Source organism: Crinia signifera, chromosome 4 (assembly GCF_055691185.1).
Source record: "Crinia signifera chromosome 4, ASM5569118v1, whole genome shotgun sequence".
Taxonomy (NCBI): Eukaryota; Metazoa; Chordata; class Amphibia; order Anura; family Myobatrachidae; genus Crinia; species Crinia signifera.
This window is the reverse complement of record NC_139220.1, coordinates 257278200-257298128: the sequence shown is the minus strand read 5'-3', so window position 1 is coordinate 257298128 and position 19929 is coordinate 257278200. Positions and strand designations below refer to the sequence as shown.

Genomic DNA, 19929 nt, shown 5'->3' with positions numbered 1-19929 from the left:
GCTGAATCTCAGCGCCGCGGTGACCGTGCAGCAGGGGGACACTGCAGCGGGATTAGTCCGGGAGGTGGGGGGGTTTACAGGTTGTTGTCCCCCACAGGACTCGAGACGCAGCACCCGGCGCGTGGCACACAGAGTAGTGCCACGCGCTGGGTGCTGCGTCTCGAGTCCTGTGTGTGTCTGTGTGCAGACCGCGCCGCCCGTAGCCGCTCAGCAATCCTAACCTGAGTCGGCTGCCTGGCGTGACAGTGTCCCATCTGCCCTGTGCATGGACGGCAGGGGGACAACAACCTGTAACCCCTCCCCCCTCGTGGACTGCTCCCGCTGCATTGTCCCCGTGCTGTGTGGTCACTGTGGCGCCGATGACTGCGATCACGCATAGCTGGTGGTCTCCAGCTATTTCAAGGAAAGGAAGCAAGGGTTGGAGAACATTGCGCTCTGCTCTCCCGAGTCCTCCCTTCAGTGATCAAAACAGAAGCAGCTGCAGTGATTGGCGGTGAGTGAGCACTACAGGGGGCATTATGAATAGAAGTTGCACTACCTGGGGGCATTAAGGAAAAATGAGGCACTACAGGGGTCTCTATGAATAAAAGCAGCACTACAGGGAAAATTATGGAAATAAGCGGCACTACAGAGAGCTAGAAACCCCTTACAATGAGCATGTAACTACTGGCAGGCAAAAAGCATGTAGACAAGCGTGGTGCGTGGCATAATATGTTATTGGCATTAGAGCATGTGGTATAATATGTAATGGGCTTTATAGTGTATGGCATTATGTGTAATGGGCATTACAGTGTGGGGCATATCTAATAGGCATTACGTGTGCGGTATAATGTGTAACAGGCATTATGGTGTGCAGAATAATGTGTAATGGACATTACAGTGTGTGGTGTAATGGGCATTACTCCGCATGGTATAGTGTGTAATAGGCATTACTATTAAACAGTTTATATTGTTATAAGTAGCCTGACACTGTTTGGGAGGTTTACTGGGTCACCGTGTGGGCCTACATGGTTTTATGTCACTGCGAGGCCTTCAGCCAACCAATTTAAGCATGGCAGCGACCATTCCTGTGGTATCCAATGTCTGGACATGCAGGTTGCAAAAGTGGGGTGGAAGGAATTTTTTTTTTCTTGCGAGGTCATGCCTTTTTTGCTCTGTGACAAATTATGGGGGGGATTTTTAACTGTTCGCACTGGGAGCCAAATTGTGGAGAAACAGCCCTGATGGACGGCCTTACTTATTGTGCATGTGCAGCACCCCATGTCATCTGCTCCTGTGCCCTGCCTTCTCGCCACAGCAGGAGTTATGGGACGTTCGGAGAAGAGAATTGAAGTTTACAGTAAGTAAAATTGCTGGTCATAGGTCGCCAAGTTTATTGGGGTTGCCTTCAAAGAAGAATCAGAATTACCACAGACAATGCTGCTGAAACAAAGGGCCCTGGATTCTCAAAGTATAGGTGGGAAGGTGGGGCGGGCGGGGGGGCCCCAGATATATCAGTGTACAGGGCCCCAAGATTTCTGTTGCCAGCCCTGCCCCAGAGGGGGGCATGGCCTGGCTGTGCAGCGAGGAAGACGTGACTGCACATAACTCCTGCACACACTATCTTTTAAAAGGGTGTTCAGCTCATCTGTATTCCCCATCACAGGTCGTGACAGCTCCCCTGACCCACCAAGTGCACCGCAGGAAATTGAGAGGACGCTGCGGAGCCGGGATTCAGTTAATCTGACTCTGCGGGTTGCAGCCTACTACCGCAGCCTTGGCCTCACTCCCATCACCATACCTGGTGCTGAGCTCCGTTGGACACATACGCATGCAGAGCGCAAAGTCGGAGGTCTGCGCTCCCCACCACATCTCCGCTCCTGACATCGCCAGGACCCTGAGAAATGGCGATCAGCGCTCAGGCATCGGATCCCCTTCAGAGGTGAGAGACGCTCGGCCGACGGCTAAGTGAGCTGCTCAGTATAAACCTGTGCCCTAGGTTTGAAGAGTGTCCACAGAGCCGGCGGCTGTGTCTCTGACTTCGCAGGTAATGTGGTCGATGCACTCCGGGATTAGCGGCTCCAGCCGCCAAACACAGCTGTAAACCCGTCCCTTCACGGCCCCGTCCTCCCAATACCAGGCCAGGAGCACTGCCCCCAGACAATGGCAGCAGGTTAATTGCAGGCACCTGCCGGCACCTACAGCGTATATACTGTATATGTATACAGTATATGTACATGCTGCTGTGCCCCACTGCCCCCCTATATCTCTCCTATATATTAGGCCATATCTGTGTATATAATGCTGGGCGGAGTCATACAGTGTCTCCACCCAGCGTTCCACACACAGTCACAGAGTGACAGATCTGGCTAAATCCTATATATTAGGCCATATCTGTGTGTACTGTATAATGCTGGGCGGAGTCATACAGTGACTCCACCCAGCATTATACACACAGTCACAGAGTGACAGATCTGGCTAAATATATAAGAGATGGCTTTGCTACTAAAATAATGCATAGACAAATAGTATACATAATGTAACAGTGTATTGCGACTGAACATTTATTTCTTGGTGCAAGATGAAGGCGAGTAGGAGACATTTGAAAAAACAAACAATGAACTACAAAGTATTATACTATCTTCATATACTGTACATTGCTCTACATGGGTTTGTTTTTTCAGCTGTGTTTTTCCAAAGGCTAGATAGACATTTCCCCATGTGGCAGTGCGTACTTAATGTCATACGGTATATGTGAAAAATATTTTGTTCATATGGGTGAGAACACATACAGGCCAGATGCTGTGTGTGTGTGTGAGAAAGTGAGAGACCAATGATGAGGAAATGACTAGGTAACAAGGACAAAGGGGAAATCACAGTGAGGAAGTTGGATAAGCAACAAGATATTTTAAGAAATAGCACCAAAGGTGACTGATTGGATGGGTTACAGTGAATGACAATATCTAGAGATGGAAAATGCTTCCTTCTTGCAAATACACTATATGGACAAACGTATTTGGACTCCTGACCTTTACACCAACGGGGACTATAAGGAGATTATATTATACTGTGATATGGAGTTGGTCTCCCTTTTGCATTTATAACAGCTTCCACTTCTTGGACGGTTTTCCACAAGATTTTGGAGCTGTTCTGTGGGAATTTGTGCTCAGTCATTCTGTAGAACATTTCTGAGGTCAGTGCCAGTACTGTTGTTGGTTGAGAAGGTCTTCCTCACAGTCTCCATTCCAGTTCATCCCAAAGGTGTTCGATGGGGTGGAGGCCAGGGCTATGTGTGGGCCAGTCAGGTTTTTCCACACTGAACTCATCAAACCATGTATTTATAGTTCTTGCTTTGTGCACTGGGGTGCGGTCATGTTGGAATAGAAAAGGACCTTTTCCAAACTGTTCCCAAAAAGTGATAAGCATAGTATTGTTCAAAATGTCTAGATATGCTGAAGCATTAAGATCACAATTCACTTTAGGGGCCTAGCCAAATCCTGAAAAACAGCCCCATACCATCATCTCTCCTTCATGAAACTTCACAGTTTGGGCCTGCAATGGGTCTGATGGGAACACCTGAATTCAATAATTAACAGGTGTGGCCAAGTACTTTTGTCCACATATCCTTTTTTGGTACTCTTTACTTAGTTGGGCGCCCGTCGCGGTCATCGCGGGTACATTTATGTCTGGCCGCGACGCGACCGACGCGATGCCCGCGATTTCCCATTGAAACCCATGTTAAACATGGAAATCGTGTCGGTCGCGTCGCGGCCGGCCATAAATGTACCCGCGATGCCCGCGACGCGATGCTCCCGATTTCCCATAGGAATCAATGTTAAAAGGCGCGATGGACCCGATTTTACTGTTAAATGGCTCAATGGACCCGATTTGCCCATAGGAATCAATGTTAAATGGGCCACAGAGCCCATTAACCCTTAAATGTCCCCCCCAATTTTTAACGCCACCCCACGATCCACGCCAACCCGAAGCGTGGCGAGCGCAGCGAGCCCGCGAGGGGCGGCGGTACGCGTCCTCCGACCTTTTCATGCCCTACTATCCACTAGGGCGTGGAGTGAGAATATAATAGTGTGGCGAGCGCAGCGAGCCACCGAGCCCGAAGCGTGGCGAGCGCAGCGTGCCCCGCGAGGGGACGCGGATACCTTCACAGGTAGACGCGTCCCCTCGCGGGCTTCACAGGTGTCGGCGTCGCCACGGACACCTGTGAAGCCCGCGAGGGGACGCGTCTACCTGTGAAGGTATCCGCGTCCCCTCGCGGGGCTCGCTGCGCTCGCCACGCTTCGGGCTCGGTGGCTCGCTGCGCTCGCCACACTATTATATTCTCACTCCACGCCCTAGTGGATAGTAGGGCATGAAAAGGTCGGAGGAAGCGTACCGCCGCCCCTCGCGGGCTCGCTGCGCTCGCCACGCTTCGGGTTGGCGTGGATCGTGGGGTGGCGTTAAAAATTGGGGGGGACATTTAAGGGTTAATTCTGACTATTTGGGCTCTGTGGCCCATTTAACATTGATTCCTATGGCCAAATCGGGTCCATTGAGGCATTTAACAGTAAAATCGCGGTCAATTAGCCTTTTTAACATTGTTCCCTATGGGAAAATCGCGGTCATCGCGGGCATCGCGGGCATCCCGATTTACCCGCGATGCCCGCGATGACCGCGATTTTTACCCCCGACGACCGCGATTTCAATCGCTGGCGCCCATCTAAGTAAAGAGTACCCATTTTTTTAATCTGGTGTATATTTGTATCCTGTGGGTTCTACGCAATATAAATAGGTACAGTAAGGCCGGTGTAATGGTTAGCATTACTGCCTCAATGCGCTGAGGTCATGGGTTTTGATGCCCACCATGGCCCTAACTGTGCGGAGTTTGTATATTCTCTGTGTGGGATTCTTCCAGGCACTCTGGGTTTTCTCCCACTTTACAAATATATACTGATATAGTATATATATATATATATATATATATATATATATATATACATAGTGTGTGAAGGTGGGCCAAGTGGTTCTTCTCTGCCGTCAAATTCTATGTTACTACAGCCTACTATGTGGGTGGCTCACACATGTTGTGAATTCATTCTGGACTTCCCGGTGAGTAAGGCCACCCTGCTGCATTCTCCCTACTTCTCTAATGATGAGAGGTAAGGGTAAGTCATAGCCATTCATAATAGCTTCATACCCCCACTGCACACTGCTATTTGCATGACCATACCCCCCATTTTGACTTGCCCTCGGTGTCCTGTCTGAAGAGAGTTCTATAAAGTAGGCAAGTTTGGTCTAACAGCGCAGGAATTATCCTCCATCCCAGCTTCCAGACAAGGATTTTTTTGTCTCAATGAGTGTTACTGTTGGTTTTAACTTTTACCTTAAAGTAATTATCTAGCCTGTGGAGGAGCATAGGTGGTACAGAGGGAAGGGAGGAGGTGGCTAAGACAAGGTGTTAGCTCCTTAGCATAGAGGAGACACATCAGAGTATCATCTTTTGCAGAACAGCATTTATATGTATATAAAATACTCCCCAGAAGAAGGCCCCATGGGCCAAAACACGTTGGGGAGATCACTACACCAACATTCTATCAGTACTCCATTGTCCAACCCAGCAAAGTATCCTCTGGGCAGCGGAGTTGAGCGCACGGCACTCCACAGACAGCACCCGCCCCCGACAGACGAGATCTTGTGATACCGCCTGCTCGGAAGTCGCGCCTGTCTGTGTACAGCACTGTGGATCACTGATCAGAAGCTGTTGGATCTGTGGCACAAGCAGCCCCCAGCAGAAGAAACAGAAGAAGGTGCCGAGGGATGGTGGAGGAACACCGAGACCATCAGGAATGGACGTGTACACCACCCGAGGTCAGGATGTTAGCCTTTCGGTGCCACCGTTGACACCAACTTGCACTCCCCAGTGACTCTCATCCCAAACTTCCATTTTTCACTAGCCCCTCCCCCTCCTATCCTGGATTCCGCAGCACTACCAGAAATTGTTTATTACCATTGCGGTCACTTGCCAATACTGCAGCTAGCTCCGACCACGTATCTCAGTGGGCAGTTCACCAACCCCCTCTATTGCAGCATTTATATGTGTTTATTGAAGAAGGGAGGGTCCTTTTTGCACAAAGTAAAATTTACTCTGCTAAAAGATGGTATTTTCAGTATCTCGAGTACTAATCCTTTACTTTGAATGGAAGCCATTGTGTTGCTTTATGTTGACCTTTGATGGAGAAGCACACTGGGAATTATAAAAAACGATGTGCACTAAAGTCAATTCCAATGTTCCTGTCATTCTCATGATTAAGAAAAGCAATAAATGAGTCTTAAGTAACCGAGGAGAACATTAGAAACAGTTTTATGAAACTTTGCCTCTCAGAAAAAGTGATACAATGACATTCCATCCGCTTAATGAGATGTGTTAAACTGGAGGTACCAATATATGCATCTGAATATAGGGGTACAGTTATGGGGGGGTTCCAGTTGCCCCAAAACCCCAGTAAGAATTACAGCTGTCACAGAACTGTTCCCAATTTATCCCAATTTATCTATTCAAACTTTAATGCTAGAGTCACCAGTGAATCCTCTTGTCTAATAAAGGGCCAGATTCTCTAAGCTTCAAATGTGATAAAATGGAGAGTGATAAACAGCCAGCCAATCAGCTCCTGCCTCACATTTTTCAAACACAGTCTGTGACATGGCAGGCAGGAGCTGATTGGCTGGCTGTTTATCACTCTCCGTTTTATCACTTTTGAAGCTTAGAGAATCTGGCCCATAGTGTTTTGATCAAAGTGTTCACAGCTTTATTCTCCACTGCTGTTACAGACTTATCTAAGGAAACCTAGTTATTGAATACTGGTAAGCACGCTGAAAGCATACGTTTTGAGAGCTAGTAGATGTAGTTTCACTTGCTGCCAACAGATGGCAGTGTTTCAGAGCCACACGGACACTAGACATATAAATGTCCATATTTATGTTCACGTACAGTATGTTAAACTTATTGTAGCTTTAGGATATTCTGGTTACTAATAAAATCATGGACGTAGCTATGTAATTATTCATTTTCAGCAAGATAACCTTATTTATGTATTGGTTTTGGCCAAGAGATAAACATTAGGTAACCCCCTTTCAGAAATCATTTGTTTGCCCCTGGGGTTGGTGGTGGAATTGTGAGTTAAGTACTTTTTGTGCTTTGGAGCTATTTCTTTTCGATATTTACTTTCTATTGCATATTTGTTTGGATGCTCGGAAATAAGTTTAGTTGACATTTGGAAATTACATGGCATCAGCATTTTGTTATAATGCCCAGAGGTGGCTTGAAGCTCAATGTAACAGTTACAAGAGCCTGACAAATGCTCACATTTCCTCCTGACAAATGCACAGACATGACAGCGTCCTACAGCTCAGCACATGGTTTACACTCTGTCATCTTGTCACCTGGTGAGTGCGCCCTGCACACAGTCAGATCTAAACAGAAAAACTCCAGAATAACAGGAAGCGACCGCTCACTGCTGCACTTCCTATAATGCTTTATGCAGAAAGGAAACTGCGACTTCCCACCATATTCCACTACTGTAGTTTTCTCTGTATTATATATACATCCAGACCACAGGCGCAGTGTACATACAGGACGCAATTAGCCTGATGCATAGTAATTGCTGCCACATTGCATACACAGAAATAAATGCGGACATTCAGCCTTATGCAGATTGGTACACATAATGGCGTAGCAATAGCCCCCATGGCTTGGGCATACCTCCCAAATTTTTGCTGTTTAGAAGCGGGACTTGGCGCACCATAGGCATGGGTGGTCTGGAAAAGAAATTGGAGGGTGGGCGTGGCTCTGGCCGTGGGCGTGACGAGTCCCTGAGCACCCATGCACGTGTGATTAGCAGCATTACAAGGGGAGCTACATGTGTATTAGTCTAGGGCACCTGGAACCTTTAATCAGACCCTGGATAAGATCATAGAGATCTATCTAGTAATATATACTGTATGCGCACTTTCCAATTTATATTTTCTTTAGTTTTTTTTTTTTATTGTTTAATGCAAGGGTTCCCTTTTACTTTTTGACATTAAGGTTATCCTTTTCCCTTGTAGCATAAATTACAAACATTACCTTAATCTTTGTTTGGGGGATGGGGGAGGGCGGCTTTGCACCTTTTAAACTACAGTAGGTTTCACTGAATTATATTCCATGATAATGATGTTTAAGTTGGAAAAGTTCCTGTTTATTTGTCACATTATTCTGCTGACAAACTAGTTTTGACTCCTACTACAATGTGCAATGTCACGCCTGCCGATGCAGATTACAGAACCTCTACATTGACTGAAACAGTAACACCCACAATCCATATGGAAACACTTCAGTATGGATAGTAGCATACCCTCCAACATCTGATACATAAAAATCAGTACAAATGAGGATGAAGACAACATCTTGCTTCTGTAGAGCGATTTTGTACAGGGAGAGATGAATTGCTTCTTTTTTTGTGGGGGCCCAAACAAACCAATCATTTCAGCCACAGTCGTGTGGCAGATCCTGTCACTGAAATTATTGGTTTGTTAAAGTGTGCATGTCCTATTTCCGCAACATAAGGGCGGGTGGGAGGGCCCAAGAACAATTCCATCTTGTGCCTTTTTTGGCATTATGTGCTCTTTGGGGCATCATTTTTCAAACTGCCATCCTATCTGCTGCTTCAGTGCCACTCCTTGATGGGCCACGTGTTGTGCCACCCACTTGTGTTGCTTAGCATAGTCATCCAGCAACTTTTTTGCCTAAAAACAACATAGGGGGTTATTCTAATTCATTCTTTCTGACAAAATCCTTCTTAGATGGACAAAACCATGTGCACTGCAGCGGGGCAGATGTAACATGTGCAGAGAGAATTAGATTTGGGTGAGTTTTTTTGTTTCTGTGCAGGGAAAATACTGACTGCATGATTTTACACTGCAATATAGATCTCACTTTGAAGAAAAACCCCACCCAAATCTAATTCTCTCTGCACAAGTTACATCTGCCCCACCCGCAGTGCACATGGTTTTGTCCATCTAAGAAGGATTTTGTCAGAAAGAATGAACTAGAATAACCCCCATTGTGAGGTGTGAGGTGTTCAGGATAGACTGGAAATTAGTGGAAATTAACGTTATTGAGGTTAATACTAGTTAACAATAGCATAGGAGCAAAAAATAAAGGTTTATAGGTTCAGCCAACCTGTGGCTGTTCAGCTGTAAGGGCTGTTGGAGAAATCTGTAACCATGGAAGTAGGAAGCAGACACTGATGGAGGGGATCGATATGGCTCCCTCTGAGATGGATTATGGGTGGGGGACAGTGACTGTGCAGGTGAATACCTCATATTGTAGTGCCATCAGGTAGCTAATTCATTGGGAAAAGCACAGAGAGACTCTTGGTATCCTTGGAGACTACCTCATTTGGCCTGCTATATACTGTACCAACATCATCTCATTTGTTTACACTAGAAGTAGATAATCCAGATTTCCAGTGGAATAGGATAGTGATGAAATTTAACAAGCCGGCAAAGGAAAGTACTTGTCCCACTCAATGTAATTTCCAATGTACAATGGATTGCAGTAACGCACGCAGGGGGGGTTTCTGAGTACCCAGAAACCCCCCTAGGAGTCAAAGGGTCCAGGCTGGAAGCTGAGGGTCCCCTCTTTTCATGGGTACAAGAATTTTAAAATATCGGCCCTTGGGAACCGGAGATATCTGACTTCAAAGCAGTGGTCCCCATCCAAGCCTGTTAATTGCTTTTCCCAGTCAGATATTTCAGGTTCTGTCTGCCGTATAGTTTTTCTGAGGGTATATTCCAAAAGCTGGGACTCTCCCCCTTTGATGGACACTAGCAGCTTGTCTCTACTATTCCCAGAACCAGAGATATCAGCCTTCCAGCAGCTGGTTACTGCTCTAGCTCCACACACCTGGTATGTAGTTTGATATACTCGTTGGCAGATTGCTCTGCCTCCTGAACTCTGATTCCCTAGTCCCCAATATCATTTGGTAGGTGGGATTCTCTAGTTTTTAATTCAATTAAAACCTAAGAAATCTATTTCTGGGAACTGGAGATATCTGCAGTCAAACAAGCTGTCCTCCCACCAGAAAATGATGAATAATAAGCCCACTCCACTATATATATTTATTATTATTATTATTATTATTTATATACATTTGGTCTATCTATAATACTTTAACTGACCCGGCTTTGCTCCGCCCCTCTGGAAACCCCCTTCTGAAAATCCTGCGTTTGCCCCTGGATTGTCCTTAGAAAGGATTCAAGAGCTCTACAAAAGTTTATAGTTATAGCTGGAATTGATGTGAATTTGTTGCACCAATGTGTCAGATGTGCCCTTCTCTGATTTTTGGGATACTACTGTTTACCTCCTATGGTATTCCTGATGACACAGTGTGAGGACAAGACAGTTGTCCCACGACTGAATGATGATGGCATCTTACAGCTTGATAGGGGCCATATGTTCCCTACTAGTTGGGTTTCTAATATATGTTTCTGTCTAATCTCATAAAAAACATCTAATCTTCCACAAATTTAATGTGTGGTCTTGAGGGAACAAATGATCAGACTATAAGGCTGATGGATAAAACTATAAATATATAAGACTAAAAGTAGGTTTAAAGAAATCCAGATAATGGTTTGAAAACATGCCAAGACTGTAAGTGAAAAGGTCCCGTGGACAGGAGAAGGAAGGTTATGGTCTTACAAGGAAGCATTACTGAGGGTGTATGAAGAAGCTGAATGTGCCGTCATCAAACTTCCAGTACTAAATGTTCTAAGTTATAAACTGACCAACACTCCACAGGAACAGTTTTGCCCACTTTGGGGTATTTACATAGGAACATTGCTATAAAGCCATTTATGATATTTGGGAGAAAGAACATGATTCTTCGGGGACCATTAACAAGCGCTGTAGGAAAACAATGACTAACCATGGAAGAAAAGGTCATTTGTAGGAATAATTCTGTTTCAGTTTTTGTTGTAAAGGACTTTAACATAGTTGGTCCCAAAGAGAGGAATAGGAGATCCTAATGGCAACATCTAAGTGCTTGTGGTAGGAAGATTGCCATCTATAGGAAAAGGTGAGCTACAATAGAGCACCTTAAGGGTGGATTCAGGGGGGTCGAGATGATCCCCCCTAGAATTGTGCGGCTGTGGTCACTATTCTCTGCTGTTTGTATTCCTTGTATGGCAGCTTTGCCAGGTTCAAAGATCTTACACTGATTATGCTGTATGCTGTTGGAAAGGTGGAAAGGTGAGATACTGGAACAACCACAAGTATTTGGCAGGAAATGTATAACTACAATATTCCTGTGCTAACCACAGAGAGAGTTTTTAGTTATACACTAATTATTCCTGCATGGTTAGGATCACTGTATTAGGATCTGCTGTATTATCAAATGCAGCCAATGTTAAAACATGGGCCATATGCGTATGTACGCAATGCTGCTGTTCACACACCTGAGTGATTATCGGCAGACTGTGCATACCCAGCGATCACACTGTGATACAAACAGACTGGGAAAGGCAACGGGGAGTGGCGGCAAAAATGCAGACATGTCACGGATGTTTTGGGGCATGTTTCTGCCTTCTGCTGTGATCATGAATGTAGAGAAGCATGACGTCACCAGCCAGATTGCATGACCATTATCTTACTCTGGGAGTCAATGTTCCTCGTTAATGTGTTGGTTCTGTATTTGTGGACATAGGTGCCAAGGACCTTGTGATGGTTCCTGTGGGCATCTCTTTTCATTTCATTTCATTTCAATGATTAGCCATTCTGTTGTCTGAAAAATTGCAATCGCATAGGCTTTCCCGTACAAACATGAATTAGGCCCAGTGTATGCAAAGCAAATTCACATATTCCCCCAACAAAACCTTGTTTTTGCATGCTAGCACGATACAACACATGGATTTGACAGCCAGCATTGAGCAAGCAAAGAACAATCTGAACCCACTTGTATCCTGCAACATTATTATGTGTGAGACATAATATAGTAGTGTGCAGCGTCTACAGGACTGCAAAGCCGGGCAGGCAGGACTATTAGGGGGGCATCCATAAAAGTCTAGATGCGCCCCTGGCTTCCAAACTGTACATCTAAATTCCGTTTCCCTGATTCTTGTACCAGAGTAGAACCGCCAATACACTGATCAGATCTGCCACTTGGCAGTCATTGATGATTGGACAAATTATTCACTTTACAAATCAGTAATTTGCAAATTGTGACCATTTCTGTTTAGATCTCTCTTTTAAGGGAATATGTGGAAAGAAACCCACTATAAAGCCAACCATAAAATGTTGGCATTACCCACAGGGCCTTATTAAAGGATCCAGGTGCGCCAGGCTAATATACACGTTGCTCCCCTTGTAATGCTGCTAAACATATGTATATGGGTTCTCAGAGACTCGCCAGTCATACTGCCCATGTGCATGTAAGGAAGAGTATACAACTTGTGGTGTGTGAAGGAGACATTGGCTTTAGGCTGCCTGGCTGGTGCTTTAGCACAATGTACATAAAGTAATGGTTCCATCAGTACGTTACATTGGCACAGCCACCTGGCAGTCACCATAAGAACCTAAGCTTGTTAGCTTAAAAAGCTAACAAGCATGAAATAAATTAGGCCTTCATTTTATTCCTCTGTTGTCACCTGCAAGTGGCCCCTTACCCCCAGCCTGGGCACCCTAGGCTGCAGCCCAATCATCCTATTGGTCAATCAGGCACTGATTACCCACCTCATCCAAGCCCCTTAGTAAATATGGGAAATACGGACAAATTCAGAAAATGGGCATTTTGGGGATTTTAGACGTAGTTTAACGCCCTGTGTCCTCCATTGGGGTTTGTCTGAGCACACTAGACCCTGTGTATGCATGCATATACTTTGGGGTGATTAAATTTATCACATCTCAAGAAACTTTCATTTTATCTTCTTCAATTGCAATTCTGCTGCGGAGTGCAGGCGGTACATATTTGCCACAAAAATGAGGGTTAGCGTGTATATTTATCTGTGCAACATAAACATAATGAAACATTGAACTATCAGTAGACAGTCAATGTTAGTGGATAACATGTCAACATTAACAATGTCAGGAGGGGTCCGGTATGATATGCCGGTGGTCGGAATCCCGGTGGTCAAAATACCGACGCCGGAATCCTGACCGCCGCAATGCCGACAAGGGGGGCCGTGGATCGCCCCCCCCCCCCCCCCTTGCGGGCTCGCCGGGCCTGCAACGCAGCGGGCCCAGTGCCTTGCTGTGCTCGGCACACTATTTTATTCTCCCTCTATGGGTGTCGTGGAAACCCATAGAGGGACAAAATGGCGGCATTGCGGCGGTCAGGATTCCGGCGTTGGTATTTCGACCGCCGGGATTTCTACCGCCGGCATATTGACCGCACATCGTCAGGAGGTTGTCATTGATGATGTTGACATAGATGTTATTGATATGGTTAAAATGTAAACATAATTAATGACAACAAAATATTAACATTGGAAATGACGACATTGTCATAATGTCAACATTTCTAGATGGCTTAAGGCTGCTATTAGGGACAGAAGAGGAAAAACTTGTGTTGGCGTTGTAACAATGTTGACATACTGTAACATCCATGTCTACATGATGATTGTCACCAGGGTCAATGTCAGCATCGGGCATATTTCTACAAGTTCATGTTGACGTAAAAAACCATGTCTTCCAAACCCGAACAAACAATGAGTCAGATGGCATAATCATAATTTATCTGTTATCTTCTAGATCAGTGCTTACTGCTTGGTGTTTCACACTACATGTAAAAATAGGATGTATACAGAGGACTGGTACAACACAGGGTGGATTAATACTATTTTTGGTCTTGTGGTGTGAGTCCTACACAGTTCCGCTCTCTGAGTCACCCATATAACGCTCATGCTTCACTGTAGACTAATGTATAGAAAACGAACACTAATATTCGGTAATTTGCAACAGTAAATAGAGATGGGCCCCTCTCATTCAATGCCGGTGCTCACCAGAATGTCCCCGCTGGCGAGTGCTGGCTGAGAGGGACTCCATTAGACTGGGACGCGCAAGCGTCTCACACGCACACGAGTCCCAGTCACTCTGTGGCTAGACCCTGCCCACCTCCGTTTCAGGGAGATGGGCACGGTTAGGGGAGGGGGCGACGGGGACCGGCGGGAGCCGACGGGGAGCACTGACAGAATGGGGCACGCACGCCCCCTTCTTACGGATGGCAAGGCCTGACAGCCTGGCAGCTGGTGGGGGCTGGCGATTCTAGAAAAACATTATTTATCTTAATATCTAGTAATTATCTAAAATTTCAACCAGACTACACCACAATGAAATAGTGCCCCTAATGAAAAAACAAGCATAGTGCTGTGACAACAATAACGAATATTTTAAAACTTAAATCAAAGTAAAAAAGCATAGATAAACAAAATTATATATATATATATATATATTATATATATACATGTGTGTGTATATAGAGATATACTGTATATACATATATGTGAACCCAATGCAGCTGTAGCATTCAGGGGTGCTCATCCCCACAACAAAATGGCTACAACAGCACTGCGCAAAGGATTCAATAATATAGTAAAAACTTAATAGTATTTATTCAAAAAGTGGGCTGTCCATCAGCCACACCACTTGTGCTGTATACACCACTTGTGCTCTAAGACAAAAAGATATGAACATATATACCACCCTATAAAAATAAATATTGACACAAAAAATAACAAAATCATAAAAATTACTGCAATTTGATCTGATCTGGCACTCGCTAAAGGATTGCTTTGTGTCATTTATATGAGACGCTTCTTGTACTGTAAGCCGGATCTGACATTTATTAGGTCCAGTTTGCTTTAAAAATATAGATAATGTACTCCTGTTAAGGTATACACGCAGTCAGTCCTGTCCACTCCTTGTTTGCATGCAGTTAATTCTGTTTGCACTTTGTTTACAATTTAGTGGTCACAAACGTTAGTAGTGTGACAAGTGTAACAGAATATAATGCAGGGTTGCCGACCCTCCCGGAATTTGTGGGAGTCTCCCGAAAATTGGGTCCTTCCTCCCGGCCCCCGGAAGGGTGGGCAACCCTCCCGGAATCAGGGGGACCCCCACTGAGCCCCCCCGATCGCGGCATTTATATGCCGCAATCCGCGGGTCTCAGGGGAGGGGGCGGAGCTAAAACGGCACAATCGTGTCATGTTAGCCCCGCCCCCTCCATGGATATCAGTTATTTCGGCTATTTGCCTAATGGGGGCGGGGCTTAATGACGTCACAGTTAAGCCCCACTCCCAAAACTCATAATGCAAGATTCCTCTCCGTGCTTCTCCCGGAGAGGATTTTTTGAAAGTCGGAAACCCTGATATAATGTCCTGTCTGACCAGACAATTAAGAGATACTGCACCTTATAGCAGTGGTCAGGGAACAGGTGTAAATGACCACAAATGAGCTAAAAATGAAATTCTTGGGAGTAATGGACGGTCACGCTGCCAATACACAGCCGGGCATGCATATGAATCTATATGCATGCCTGGCTGTTTCTCGGCAGTGCAACTTTCCCTTACCCCCAGGAAATGTATTTACTTGCATATAGAATCTATATATATGCATGCCCGGCTGTGTGTGTTACAGTACTGTAGTGTACAAGGACCTGACGGAGTGCAGTGCATCAGGCCCTTGTGTATAACATGCTTCCCTGCGTGATGCGCCGTGCCCCACCTCCAAGTTCATTCGCTTTTTTAGTAGAGTCGACTAGTTGCTTCCCCATCGCGGCAGCGCGCAGTCTGTACTGCTGCTGCGTCGCTGAGTTTCTTTGCTTGGATTTAGGCTCCTATCAAGGTATACCCATCTCTAGTCTAGGGAAATAAATGTGCACAGACTGTCACTATATTATCTTGTAATACTGACACTCATCCAAAAATATACAGGTAGGTTAATTGGCTTCCAACAAAATTAACCCTAGAGTTTCTGTGTGTGCATGTACATGTGGTAGGGAATATAGATTGTAAGCTCCACTGGGGCAGGGACTGATGTGAATGTTCAAATATCCTCTGTAAAGCGCTGCGGAATATGTGTGCGCTATATAAGAAACTGGTAATAAATAAATAATAAATAAATAGTTGCCTGCAAGTCACATTATCAATGGCTATACCACACACAGCCTGGCAGCCATTGATGATGATGATTACCATGTATGGCTGTGTAGGGTACACATTTTGTACCGCACACAGCCATACATGGTAATCAGCATCATCCTCAATGGCTGCCAGGCTGTGTATCGTACTAGCAGGCTATTTCATCAATTTCTGGGGGTACAGTGTGTATTACAATTATATGATTTCCTTCCCTTCAAATCAAGGGGGTAACGTCAGCTTATCTAAATATATTTGGGGGTAAATGGTATAAAAGTTCCCTGACCTCTGCCTTATAAGGTTAACAGACCCTTTTTGGACGCTGCCCAACTTTGACTTGAACGGCGATAAAGCACCAGCCAACCAGCTCCTAACTTGTCATTTTTCAAACACCGCCTGTAGCATCCACTCATCCAAAGCTTAGCAAATACAAACAGAGGGTTTTTTTTTTTACTAAGGTGGGAGTTCTATTGAATATAGGATGTTACTATAGGTAACCAATCAAAAGCTACTTCTTATTTATTCATCACCTTCCAGAAGATAAAATATATCATTTGATTGATTTTATCTTCAATAGAACTTAGTAAATAAATCCCATTAGCTCCATAATATTAGCTGTTGCCTTAAGCTGGCCATACACTACTGCGATGTACAGTATCACAGCAGTGTATATCCATCCGATTCCCTGCAAGCCACCCAGGACCTTCCCGGGCAACAGGATCGCATGCAATATATCACATGTGGTCCTTTCACTTGTGATGTATCGCATGCAACCCCTGTTCTCCACCACTGGTAGGGGGATCTGAGTCGCAGGTAGGACCTGCATGGGACATCACATGCTTCCGCCTTGGCCCGATTTCTCGGCCCAATCCGTAGGGAATGGGGGAAATGATTATTTATTATTATTAACAGTTTATTTTATAGTGTGCACATATTCCGCAGCGCTTTATTTCAACATTCCCATCAGTCCCTGCCCCAGTGGAGCATACAATCTATATTCCCTACTACAATTTGTTGGGAGCCAATTAACCTACCAGTATATTATATTTAATATAATATATATTGTGAGAGGAAACCAGAGTACCCGGAGGAAACCCATGCAAGTACAGGGAGAAATACAAACTCCTCACAGCTACTCATGACCTCAGTGCTCTGAGGCAGTAATGCTAACCATTACACCATCCGTACTCAGACCAAATTGCTGCAGTATATGGGGGCCATTTGTAGCATCAAAGGTGATGATACATACTTTTTGTTGGCGGTCATATATATTGACCGCAGAATGCCAACACGATTCTATTCAGTCGTTCAATGACCCATCCAACCCTATAAACGTTTACTCATTCATTCGGTGTGTGTGTGTGTGTGCATGATATTGTTTGGCCAGGAGTGTTCTGGATTGCAAGGGAAATTGTATAAAATATTATACTATAAAATATGTGTGTGTGTGGGCACCTTTACCCTTATTTATTTATTATTTATTAACAGTTTCTTATATAGCGCACACATATTCCGTAGCACTTTACAGAGAATATTTGAACATTCACATCAGTCCCTGCCCCAGTGGAGCTTACAATCTATATTCCCTTCCACATGTACACGCACACAGACACATTCATTTTAGGGTTCATTTTGTTGGGAGCCAATTAATCTACCTGTATATTTTTTGAGAATCACAATAAATGCAATAAAAGTTTTAACGGGTGTACACATTGTGTAATGTCCTTTCTATTCAATCTCGATTTAGTCCTGATCGAATCGGGATTGAATTGCACGGCACCATGTACACATTCAATTTAGACTATATTATACAATATATAATACAATAGTCTTGCCTGCACAGTTTTTTTTTTGTATTAGATTTTGATGCCGCGGGCCGCGCATCAGGATCAAATAGAAATTGAATGCATTTGACTTCCCTTCGATTTCGATTCAATTTTGCTCATATAAGCAAACCAAATGGAGAAATAGAAAAAAATTGAACCGTGTCTATTCCCTATTAGACGCTGAAAAGTAATTGCAAGAATTAAAAGGAAAAAAAGAAAAAACAACAGTGTTTATTCAACCAAAATATCCAGTATGTGTTATATTTATTTTTTTAGGATGAATAAAACATAACATAGTGGTCCAAATATTTAACCCCAAAGTGAATTTGTCAAAATAGGTGTAAAAATTGGCAAGCAAAATTTTTTTATTTGAATTTATATAACAAATGCAAGCGAGGCTGGTGGTTTTTAGCGGGTATTTCGCACACCTCTCACAGAGATGTTGGAACTCAACGGGTTAAGGCTGATCATCCTGGGAACTTCCGACCCCTCGGCACCTCTTAATCTTCCTCAAAGATTTGAATTAAGAATATATTTGAAAAGAATTACTTGTTAATAAAAAGATCTCTGTTTTTTAGTATTCCAGTCTAGCCAACAAATGCGTTTCTCAGATGGCTCTATAAAAGTGCTACGCTCCCTTTCAGTCAGTGGCAGAGCTGGAAACTTTTAATCAGCTGCAAAACATTTCAGATTTCAGAGTACAATCTGGGTAAGGCAGAGAAACTACCACAGCTTGACACACAGCTGTTGGTATAGTAACCCCTTCTGTGCACCGAGAACCGTTCTGCATTCTAAAGTGTACGTGTCTTCTTGCTGATGACTTACTAACTAGAATAACACTGGTGAGCTGCAGGGACCAGCATCTGTCTATGTGACATCCGTGTCTTCTCATCTATCCATTCCCAAACCGCCCAGTGCTGCAATGCTGACTGACCATCTTATGCTTTTACACTGTTTTGACAGTTTTTTTTGCAACTATCCTTATCCAGTGTCCTGATATATACTGTAAGATATTGGCACTCCAGACTCCTGAGTGTTAATAGACAGCTTCTGTTCTTGCAATGTTTGTACTCAGCATCTTTATTTAATGTTATGTGGGTGAATACTGCGGTGTGCGGGAAAGGACACCGACTTAACTGTTTGAGTTCCGCTCTGGGCTTAGTCAGGTTACTGTAAGTAGCCATTTCATCACACTGGACAAGTAGTTTAACCACACTGTGTAACGCCTGTTGTAACATTTGTAATACTCTTCCCCTTTTGCAGCCCTTTTGCAAAATCACAAGCTGAAAGAAAAGCAGGAAATTCATTTTATTTCTACCTCAGCACTAAGTAGAGCAATAGTACCCTGTACCTAGGATTATCATCTTATCACTGGGAGATGCTCAACAGTCACAACATCAGTGCAGCCACAGATGGGAAAGGGTTAAGCATAGTAGACAAACAGAATGGGACAATAGACAAGGTGATGTATAACTTACATCTTCCATGGTCAGCCTGTCCCCAGGATACGCTGCCCAGCCCTGCGACTTCTCTACAGGAAGGAAAGCCAGATGTCCTCCTCCATGCACCCCCTTCCCTGCACACCCCACCCACCCAGGCTGGACCTTAGGCCCTGACAGGCTGTGAGAGAGGAACCTTCCTAGTCCCAACTCTCAGCTCTCCTCCCTCTGCTCTGCTTGATTCCTCTTTCTCTGCTGCTAACAAACCTCTGCTTAGAAAAGTTGGGTTTCCGGTGGTTGAGATGAAGTTGAGTCAGTGAACTGAAAGTACAGAGTAGTGTACCAACTCTCACAGTGCTCAGCATTGTACCACCTAGAATTGTGCAGAGCAGTTATAGTGTAGCAATTACAAAAGTGCTGATCCATGTAGTACATATAACTATACATGGATTTAGGGGTTTTAGGTAACTTTCAGGTTTAAAGAGTTCCCATCTAAAATTTTAAAATGACCTCTTTACTTG

General features: G+C 44.5%; 1 protein-coding gene across 1 annotated transcript in view; it reads right to left on the bottom strand.

Annotated features, from left to right (window-relative positions):
• Window positions 1-19562, bottom strand: part of PLEKHO2 (pleckstrin homology domain containing O2) — a 40947-nt gene extending 21385 nt beyond the window's left edge. Inside the window, exon 1 of the mRNA XM_083184290.1 lies at window positions 19448-19562. Within this exon, the coding sequence (XP_083040416.1) occupies window positions 19448-19456 (9 nt within the window). The 5' untranslated portion in view covers window positions 19457-19562. The remainder of the gene's footprint in view (window positions 1-19447) is intronic.
• Window positions 19563-19929: the final 367 nt, after the last annotated feature.